Here is a 10,857-nt window from a genome sequence, read left to right on the forward strand (position 1 = left end):
ACGGAAGAGAAGGACGATGTGACCAAAGATGCCTTCTATGAGCGCTTGGAGCGCGCTTATGAGAGCTGCCCCCGCCACGATGTCAAAATCGTGCTTGGCGATTTTAACGCCAGGGTGGGCAAAGATGGTATATTTGGCACTACGGTCGGTAAATTCAGCCTCCACGACGAAACATCCCCAAATGGGTTGAGGCTGATTGACTTCGCCGGGGCCCGAAATATGGTTATCTGTAGTACTAGATTCCAGCATAAGAAGATTCATCAAGCTACCTGGCTGTCTCTGGATCGAAAAACTACCAACCAGATCGATCATGTTGTGATAGACGGAAGACACGTCTCCAGTGTTTTAGATGTGTGTGCGCTCCGAGGTCCTAACATCGACTCGGACCACTATCTTGTTGCAGCTAAGATTCGCACCCGCCTCTGTGCAGCAAAAAACGCGCGCCACCAAACACAAGGAAGGTTCGACGTCAAGAAGCTGCAATCACAAAAGACAGCCGAACGATTTTCTACTCGGCTTGCACTCCTGCTCTCTGAGAGCACTCGTCAACAACTCGGTATAAGGGAACTGTGGGACGGCATTTCAAACTCCTTACGTACAGCTGCAACCGAAACCATTGGTTTTCGGAAAGTGCAAAGAACAGCTGGTACGACGAGGAGTGCCGTGTCGCAGCGGAGAGAAAACAGGCTGCCTACCTCGCAACGTTACGATCGACCACTACACGTGCGGGATGGGATAGATACCGAGAGTTGAAGAGGGAAGCGAGACGCATTTGTAGACAGAAGAAGAAAGAGGCTGAAATGCGTGAGTACGAAGAGCTTGATAAGCTGGCCGACAGGGGTAATGCTCGAAAATTCTACGAAAAAATGCGGCGGCTTACGGAAAGTTTCAAGACCGGAGCGTATTCCTGTAGAACCCCCAAAGGTGATCTAGTCACTGATGCCCAGAGCATACTTAAATTATGGAGGGAACACTTCTCCAGCCTGCTGAATAGCAGTGAACGCACAACACCAGGAGAAGGAGAACCCGATTCCCCAATCGATGACGATGGAGCAGACGTTCCATTACCCGACCATGAAGAAGTTCGAATAGCAATTGCCCGCCTGAAGAACAACAAAGCGGCAGGGGCCGACGGATTGCCGGCCGAGCTATTCAAACACGGCGGCGAAGAACTGATAAGGTGCATGCATCAGCTTCTTTGTAAAATATGGTCGGACGAAAGCATGCCCAACGATTGGAATTTAAGTGTGCTCTGCCCAATCCATAAAAAAGGAGACCCCACAATCTGCGCCAACTACCGTGGGATTAGCCTCCTCAACATCGCATATAAGGTTCTATCGAGCGTATTGTGTGAAAGATTAAAGCCCACCGTCAACAAACTGATTGGACCTTATCAGTGTGGCTTCAGACCTGGCAAATCAACAACCGACCAGATATTCACCATGCGCCAAATCTTGGAAAAGACCCGTGAAAAGAGAATCGACACACACCACCTACTTCGTCGATTTCAAGGCTGCTTATGACAGCACGAAAAGGAGTTGCCTTTATGCCGCGATGTCTGAATTTGGTATCCCCGCAAAACTAATACGGCTGTGTAAACTGACGTTGAGTAACACCAAAAGCTCCGTCAGGATCGGGAAGGACCTCTCCGAGCCGTTCGATACCAAACGAGGTTTCAGACAAGGCGATTCCCTATCGTGCGACTTTTTCAACCTGCTTTTGGAGAAAATAGTTCGAGCCGCAGAACTAAATAGAGAAGGTACCATCTTCTATAAGAGTGTACAGCTGTTGGCGTATGCCGATGATATTGATATCATCGGCCTCAACACCCGCGCCGTTAGTTCTGCTTTCTCCAGGCTGGACAAGGAAGCACAGAAAGTGGGTCTGGCAGTGAACGAGGGCAAGACGAAATATCTCCTGTCATCAAACAAACAGTCGTCGCATTCGCGACTTGGCACTCACGTCACTGTTGACAGTCATAACTTTGAAGTCGTAGATAATTTCGTCTATCTTGGAACCAGCGTAAACACCACCAACAATGTCAGCCTAGAAATCCAACGCAGGATAACTCTTGCCAACAGGTGCTACTTCGGACTGAGTAGGCAATTGAGAAGCAAAGTCCTCTCTCGACAAACAAAAACCAAACTCTATAAGTCACTCATAATTCCCGTCCTGCTGTATGGTGCAGAGTCTTGGACGATGTCAACAACGGATGAGTCGACGTTGCGAGTTTTCGAGAGAAAAGTTCTGCGAAAGATTTATGGTCCTTTGCGCGTTAGCCACGGCGAATACCGCATTCGATGGAACGATGAGCTGTACGAGATATACGACGACATCGACATAGTTCAGCGAATTAAAAGACAGCGGCTACGCTGGCTAGGTCATGTTGTCCGGATGGACGAAAACACTCCAGCTCTGAAAATATTCGACGCAGTACCCGCCGGGGGAAGCAGAGGAAGAGGAAGACCTCCACTCCGTTGGAAGGACCAAGTGGAGAAGGACCTGGCTTCGCTTGGAATATCCAATTGGCGCCACGTAGCGAGAAGAAGAAACGACTGGCGCGCTGTTGTTAACTCGGCTATAATCGCTTAAGCGGTTTCTACGCCAATTAAGAAGAAGAATGTAAATAATACTTAAAACAATTTATTCGCAAAAATAAACTTTCTTCAAAGAATTTTTATAAAACTAATTTTTTATTAATATAATTCATAATTCCATAATTATTTGTTTATTGAGTTTCAGCAACAACTACTTATTTAAAATGCATATTAAAAAAACAGATCGTACAAGTCATAGTTCGGAAAAATATTGCCAAACATGTTGCACGAATATCAATTTTACTGAGGTAATTAATCGCACAGCCGAATACATATTATGTATGTGAATATAAAAACACATTTCTAAATATATATTTGAAATTAAAAATGATCATCCGTTTTTTAACATTGAGAGTGCGTTCTCATAGGTGAGATATCGTTAAGGCACAACAACAGTTGCCGACAGCAACATTTTTGTGGTCAAGCCAGTCCACACAATCAGTATTCTTTCAGCGGTAGCGTCGAGCGCAACGGTTTCTTCTCTATTTATTGCACAAGTAATTAATTGATAACAAATATTTAACGAAATACTCGCATTAACAATGGCGACGGAAACGTTTAAGAAGATACGCGCCTGGCTTGGGGTGGCCCTCTTAACGCTTTTTATGCCGACCATTCTGTTCATTTCGGTGTTGATATATCTCTACGATAATTTTGTGAGAAGGAAAGTGTGCAAAGATATAGCCGGTGAAGTGGCTGTGGTAAATATTTGATTGAACCTTATTTCCTTAATTGAGAAAATAGTGATTTGCGAACAAAATTATGTGGAACTAAAATACGTGTTTGGTATTACATACTAATCGCATAATCAACTTCTGGTTGATGAATTAATAATATGTCAATTGAGTCAATTAGCAAATTGTCTACACCAATGACTATATTAATTGATTTCAAGATCTATTTGGTGTTCATTAACGTCACAATTTAGTTTTTGGTTTCATTATACGACTTAATTGAGTCTTAATTAAAGAACTTAATTTAGTCAATCAAAAAAGTGTTGACAACAATGAAGTAGTTAATTGATTTAAAGATCTATTGTATGTTTATAATGCGATTAATGGAGTTAATTAGCAAATTATCTTCACCAATGACACCATTAATTGATTTCAATATCTATTTGGTGTCCATTATACGTCACAATTTAGTTTTTGGTTTCATTATATGACTTAATTGAGTCTTAATTAAAGAACTTAATTTAGTCAATTAACAAAAGTGGTTAGACCAATGAAGTAGTTAATTGATTTAAAGATCTATTGTATGCTTATAATGCGTATTAATTGAGTCAATTAGCAAATTATCTTCACCAATGACACCATTAATTGATTTCAATATCTATTTGGTGTCCACAATTTAGTCACTTAATCAATTAAATTTAATCCATTATCATATTAACTACGCTAAATAATTGATTTCAACAGCTGTCTGGAAACTCAAAAATAGATTTGTATATTTAGATTTGGGCTAACAATGAGGTGAGAAATAATCGTAAACTGATCGTCGATCCCCGAATGTTTAATGTTATTGATTCATATTTACTTACAGATAAGACAACAATTATTTCGATCTCACTTGTGACAAGTTTGTTGTCTTATCTTATATTTGTCATAAAAAAATTAATATACAGGGCAGTACACACATTGATTTCCTCTTTTTTCATATAATACTTTGACAACATAGCTGCCTAGAAAGACAAAATCAATTTTTTTCTGTACTGCGGGCAACAGAACAACGCGAGAACAAAAAACCTCAACAGCCCTGTGACAGCACTGAAAACTTCAAAAATTATTGGTTCAGCAACGTAATTTATACAATCTTTTATAGCATGAAACGATGTTTGTAATATAAGTTTTTATGGTCGTCATGTCTGTATGTTTATCCGTTTGTATATATGCGAAAAACTTTCTCAGGTTTTTAGATATCGAAATCTCATTATTATTTTATTTGACAATGGATCGTTCAAAATCCGCCTTTGCAGCCACAGACTGGTTCATAAGCAGGCTTGAGAGTTTTTTAATTAAAAAATCGTGGTTTTAGTGAACCATCCTCTACCATACATAAGCATGTGATATTTGGTTTTTAATGCTATACACAGATAAACATAATTTCAGCGCTAGCGAACCGCAATATGCCAAAAATAGTACTGCTGTCTCTTCGCCAGAGTCCGAAAGTTATCTCCAAGCACATAAATATTTATTATGCGCTTTCGCTCTCACTAACAAATTTCGTTATCAAAATTGCTAACAACATACAAAACAACAGCATAAAGCAAATAAAAAACTAGCAAAACAAAAAACGGTAATGAATACGTATATACATATGTATATATTTATATATCTATATATTTGTATGTATGTATGTGCATCGCTACAAGTTATTAACATCGTTTTGGCTAGTTACTATTAGCTAGTTGTTGTTTCTGTTAGAAGTAACTGTTATACTAGCTATCTGCTAACGGTTCATCAACTGGTTTTACTTCCAACTGCGACAAAAAGCATAAAACTTTAAGAAGATTCACGGTCAAGGTTTGGCATTAATTCATTAGCAAAGCAATCAAAGTGGCAATGCACCAATTGCAAATTTTTTTCCACATACAGACAGTTTTAGTCTCAGCTTAATGGGCTCATGCGTCGATTCGTTAACAATACGTGATTGCATACCAATTTTGTTGGAATTTATAAATTGGTTTGTTTATAGAGAGCAACCGTTAAGGAAAGCCGTCCGCGTTACAGATTAATCGCTTTAATTGTTTACTTTGCAATTTGCAATTTAATAGCAATTCATCGCATTTATGGCAAGCATTTGTTAAATAAAAGGCAAAGTACTCGTACAAACACCTTTCTTTGTGCGAAAGGCTGACAATGAGAAGAGAATTTTGCATATTGGAGAAAAATTGTTTATTAAAGATAAAATTGAAAAGGAAATATTTGGAGAATTTTTATTGCAATAAAACGTAATAATTGTATTGTAAAACAATAAATTATTTAAACCAACAATATTGAAATTGTCCTTTACTGGCCAAATAAAAAACTCAAACTCATATCATATTTTGAATGCGCTCAGATCACTAAACAATAATAAATACATTGTGACAAAAAAGTACCCGGAAATTGTAAATAAAAAAAAATAAAAATAAAATAAAAAATTTATAAAAATAATAAAAAATATGTCAACGGAAAATAAAATTGTCTTGTGACATCAAAACATATATTTTCTTATAAAGTACAAACATCAGCTACATTTAGGGAAATTATTGCTTAATATAGAAAAAATACTTATGACTTTCGTGAATATTTGGCTTCGGGAAGGTCTTTTTTACATCGCCAACAATAAACTGCAAGCATTCCTGAAACTTCTCGCCTTGTTTGCCACTCTCAGTACCCTCGATAACTAAGTAATAAATTCATATAAATATACTATAATTGTAATTTCACACAAGATATCGAGGTGGAAAGGGACAAGGGTTGCACCGAAGCTAATATACCCTTCACAGCTGCATTTCTTTTAGTAACTATGTGTTCAGTTTGTATGGAAGCTACATATATGCTACAGTAATCCGATCTGAACAATTTTTTCGAAGATTATATTATTACCTTAAGCAGTAACGTCATGTCAAATTTCGTGAAGATACCACGTTTTCCATACAAGCAATTGATACCGATCATTCGGCTTGTATGAAAGCTTTATGCTATAGTGAGCTGATCTGAACAATTTCTTCCGATATTACATTATTCAAATGAGGCAGTTTCCCATGCAAGCATTTGATTCTGATCATTCAGTTTGTATGGCAGCTATATGCTATAGTTAACCGATCCGAACAATTTCTTCGGAGATCACATTGTTACCTTATAAAATAATCTATACCAAATTTTGTGAAGATACCACGTCAAATGCTAAAGTTTCCCATATCAGAACTAGATTCTGATCGTTCAGTTTGTGTGGCAGCTATATGTTATAGTGGACCGATATCGGCAGTACCGACAAATGAGCAACTTCTTGAAGAGAAATTGACGTTTGCAAAATTTCAAAACGATATCTTAAAAACTGAGGGACTAGTTCGCATATATGCAGACGGACATACAGACAGACGGACATAGCTAAATCGACTCAGCTAAACATACTTATCATTTATATATACACTTTATAGGGTTTTCGACGCTTCCTTCGGGGTGTTACAAACTTCGTGACAAACTTAATATACCCTGTTCAGGGTATAATAACAAAATTCGCAATGGCAAATCTTATTAAAACCGCTATTCACAGTGTGAAAATAGATGGAATCAGATTATAACCACGCCCTCTCCCCAAGTATGGTTTTAAATTTTACACCCAGAATAATATAAGGCTCTATAGAAGGTGTACCGCCCATATTTTGGTGAAATAACATATCTCCGGACCAACTCGACTAATTTCAAACAAATCCTTCTCCGTTGAATTTCGAGGCTGAAGTTGTTGTTGGTGTTAATGCTGGTTCCAAGATATCTACGACAAGTCGCAAATGTGACGACTGCTTGTTTGATGACAGGAGATATTTCGTTTGCCCTCGTTCACTGCCAGACCATTTGCTTCGCTTCTTTATCCAGTCTGGGCAAAGCAGAATTAACGGCGCGGTTGTTAAGACCAATGATATCAATATCATCGGCGTATACGTACTCTTATAGAAGACTGGACCTGCTCGATTAAGTTTTGCAGTTCCAATCATTTTCTCCAGCAGTAGATTGAAAAAGTCGCACGATAGGGAGTCTCCTTGTCTGAGACCACGTTTGGTATCGAACCACTCGGGGAGGTCCATTTCGATCCTGATGGAGATTTGGTATTGCTCAATGTCAGTTTACACAGCCGTATTAGTTTTTCGGGGACACCAAATTCAGACATAGCGGCATAAGGACAGCTCCTTTTCGCGCTGTGAAAAGCAGCTTTCAAATCGACGAAGAGGTGGTGTGTGTCATGGGTCTTTTCCAACATTTGACGCATGGTGAAAATCTGGTCGATTGTAGATTTTTCAGGTATAAAGCCACACTGATAATGTCCAATCTGTTTGTTGACGGTGGACTTTAATCTTTCACACGCTCGATAGTACCTTTAACGCGATGTTGAAGAGGCTTATCCCACGGTAGTTGCCGCAGATTGTGGGGTCCCCCTTTTTGTGCATTGGACAGAGCACACTTAAATTCCAATTGTCCGCAAGTTTGCGACCTACCATATTCCACAAAAAAGCTAATGCATGCTCCTTATCAGTTCTTCGCCGCTGTATTTGATTACCACGGCTGGCAATCCATAGGCTCCCGCCCCTTTGTTGCTCTTCTTTATGATCAGGCAATGAAACGTCTGCTTCATCGTCATCGATTGGGGAATCGGGTTCACCATCTTCTTGTATTATGATTTCACTGTCATTCAACAGGCTGGAAAAGTGTTCCATTGATAATTTCAGTTTGCTCTGGGCATCAGTCGCTAGATCACCTCAAGGCGTTCTACAAGAGCTTGATCTGGTATTGAAACCTTCTGTTAATTTATACAAAACACGCTAATTTTATGGTTCCAATTATAAAGGAATTGAGGCCTTAAATATGTAGTATATCTAGTATCCATCATAAATGTCAAAATCATTGAGCTTGTAAAACTAAATATGATATAATTATCAAATACATTAAAGGTCACCGGTGCAGCAGGTGGACTGGGTAAATGTATCGCTGTCGAATTGGCCGCGAAAGGATGCCATGTCGCCATATGTGATATCAATTTCGATTTAGCTGTGACGACAGCTAAGGAAATCGCCGATAAATATGGCGTCAAAGCAAAAGCTTATAAGGTGAGTAAACTGGAAGCTCAGCTCAAAACGCTCAATTTAAATCCGATTTTATTCGATAATGTCTCATATTACAGGTAGACGTCACCAAATACGATGAAATTGTGGAGCTCAATGAGCAATTAACGAACGACATTGGCACTGCCACTATACTCGTGAATAATGCAGGCTTGCTGTTGCACTCAGATCAGTTAAATCCCACAGTGCAGGAAATTGAAGCAATGGTTAAAGTCAATTATTTGTCACATTTCTGGGTAATTTGAAGAATTACTTACATTTAATGTCTTCTATAGTCATTTCAATATTGTTTTAGACTAATCGTGTGTTTCTCCAAAATATGAAACATGCCAGACGTGGCCATATTGTGGCTATCAGCTCGCTAGCTGGTAACTCTTTTAATATGAATTGCTAATCAGCTATTTGGTAAATATTTATTCTCAATTCGGCACAGGTCTTCTCACGTTACCACAATCGGAGCCATACTGCAGCGCTAAGACCGCCGTGCGCACCCTAATGCGTTGCTTACGCGCCGAGCTGAGGCTAGACGGCATTACGGGCATTGACACGACCACGGTCTTTCCTTCCTTTCTGCAAACTCACGCAAGAGTGAAAAAGATGGCTCAGGACAGTGGTTATGCGGATATATATCCGATGATAGAGGGTGAAGAGGTGGCGCAAAGAATTGTGCGTGGCATGCAGCGTGGTGAAGTAGAGATCGCATTACCCGGATTCTTTATGATTCTCTACCGTTTCATAACGTATGCATAATTATACAAATATGTGTGGAGTGCTAATATTTAAAATTTTTTTAATGAAATTGCAGGGTTTTACCGGCACGTGTCCAGGATTGGTTGTTCTTCAACCCATCGATTGCAAATTTCACTTCCAAACGTGCCATGACATCACTAAAAAAGCAATAAGTTTATATTTTCTTAGTTTATAAATGTACATATTTAATTTCTCAAATAAATGTTATAGACCAGAGGTAGTCAACTGGTTTCTTAGTTGGTTCATTTCATACCACAAGAACATGACTGTGACTTTATGGTGTCGAGAATGATCGCAGATAATAAATCTTCTCAGTCTTTGGTTGATTGGTTAGGTTTCATACAGAGGGAAGTTCTCTTGAAATTTGTGGGCCGATTTTTTTAATATTTTTTGTATTTTTTTCATTTTTGAAAATTTGACAATTTTTCTTTAAATAAATAAAAAAAATATAAAAAAAAAATCGGACAACTCCGGGATTAGCAGGGATAGTTGTCAAATTAATTGAAGTTTTTTTTGAGGAAAAAAAAAAAAAAAAATAGCGAACTTCCAAAAAAAAAAATGACGATTTTACTTAAAAAACCGATTATTTTATATAATTGATCGTGTTAAATTTTTTTCGTGTATTTTTTCGAAAAATTCATTCAAAAACAAAAATTAAAAAAAAAGGTCCCAAAAGTCAAAGTCAATTTCTACAAAAGTTATGGCTATTTGAAAATAAAAAAGCCATTTTTTGAAAAATTCATAACTTTTTTTGAAGTTGGACAAAAAATTTTGAAAAAATTCTCAAAAATGTTTTTCAAAGGGTAGAAAAGGATGGATAAGTTTCAGCAAAATCTAAAGGGGTCGGGTTCAAAAGTGGTCGATTTGGTATGGAATACCTCATGTATATTTACATATTAGAGCACTTGGTATTCTAGTAATCGAGTACCCGGCTTAACCGGATAGGGCATTCAGGTTAAGAAGAGGCTTTAGTGTGTGATTGCTGCGGAATGATTGGATTTCCGATGATGATGTGGGAAGGGAGGGATATATAAAAAGCAGGAGACTTTTTGATGATAGGGTCAGATTAGGTGGCAAGACCGCTGGGACAATAGTCCTAACAGTCGAGTGATTTATGAGTACATTCGGGACGTTGGGTTTGTTGAGGATAAATTAGACTTCAGATTTAGTCCGAGTCTGGATTTTCTGTCTACGGCGCATGGGCCTCTGAATGCATTTTTGCATCAGAGTCACCTTTCTGATAGGTAAAGTTATTTTTGTGGGGCAGAGATAGAGGACTGTGGGCATATAATTGCAGAATGCCCGATGTACTCGGACATTAGCGATCTGGATGGTATGAGGATTAGCTGAATTGATGGATGTTTAGATGTTAGTGGTGTGATCTTCACTAGTCGGAATGCCGAACAGTTTGGGTCGTTTGCCCGTGAATTGTTTAGGCGGCGAAGGGGTTTAACTGAAAATTAGGATTAGCTTCTTGACTGAATGATGTGTGTTTATAATGTGCGTGTGGAGTCCAGCCCGTGGTCACCAGTCCAGAGCAGTATGGAAGCTCAACTGGTAGTAGTTTTGGCTACGAGATCTGGCCGAAGACTTAATTCTGGTACCACGTGAGCGGGAGCCTTTAGTGTTCGCTCCAACCTGTTCACGCGGGAAGTATTGTGATGGTTGTAATTAAAACCCAAATGCAGA

General features: G+C 38.8%; 1 protein-coding gene across 1 annotated transcript; it reads left to right on the forward strand.

Annotated features, from left to right (window-relative positions):
* Window positions 1-3,063: 3,063 nt before the first annotated feature.
* On the forward strand, window positions 3,064-9,340 carry LOC126753762 (17-beta-hydroxysteroid dehydrogenase 13). Its single transcript, XM_050465434.1, has 6 exons — window positions 3,064-3,298; window positions 8,248-8,403; window positions 8,478-8,654; window positions 8,714-8,786; window positions 8,852-9,158; window positions 9,224-9,340. Exons 1-6 carry the CDS (start codon window positions 3,140-3,142, stop codon window positions 9,318-9,320), a joined length of 969 nt encoding a protein of 322 aa, XP_050321391.1. The 5' UTR covers window positions 3,064-3,139; the 3' UTR covers window positions 9,321-9,340.
* Window positions 9,341-10,857: the final 1,517 nt, after the last annotated feature.

The sequence above is a fragment of the Bactrocera neohumeralis genome, chromosome 2 (genome assembly GCF_024586455.1).
Source record: "Bactrocera neohumeralis isolate Rockhampton chromosome 2, APGP_CSIRO_Bneo_wtdbg2-racon-allhic-juicebox.fasta_v2, whole genome shotgun sequence".
NCBI lineage: Eukaryota > Metazoa > Arthropoda > Insecta > Diptera > Tephritidae > Bactrocera > Bactrocera neohumeralis.

Bases quoted from the DNA above. Each gene is read 5' to 3' on its own strand.
- LOC126753762 (XM_050465434.1), top strand. From the start codon at position 3,140: ATGGCGACGGAAACGTTTAAGAAGATACGCGCCTGGCTTGGGGTGGCC. The intron at 8,787-8,851 runs GTAACTCTTTTA...AATTCGGCACAG, and splicing joins GGCTATCAGCTCGCTAGCTG to GTCTTCTCACGTTACCACAA. The intron at 9,159-9,223 runs GTATGCATAATT...ATGAAATTGCAG, and splicing joins ATTCTCTACCGTTTCATAAC to GGTTTTACCGGCACGTGTCC.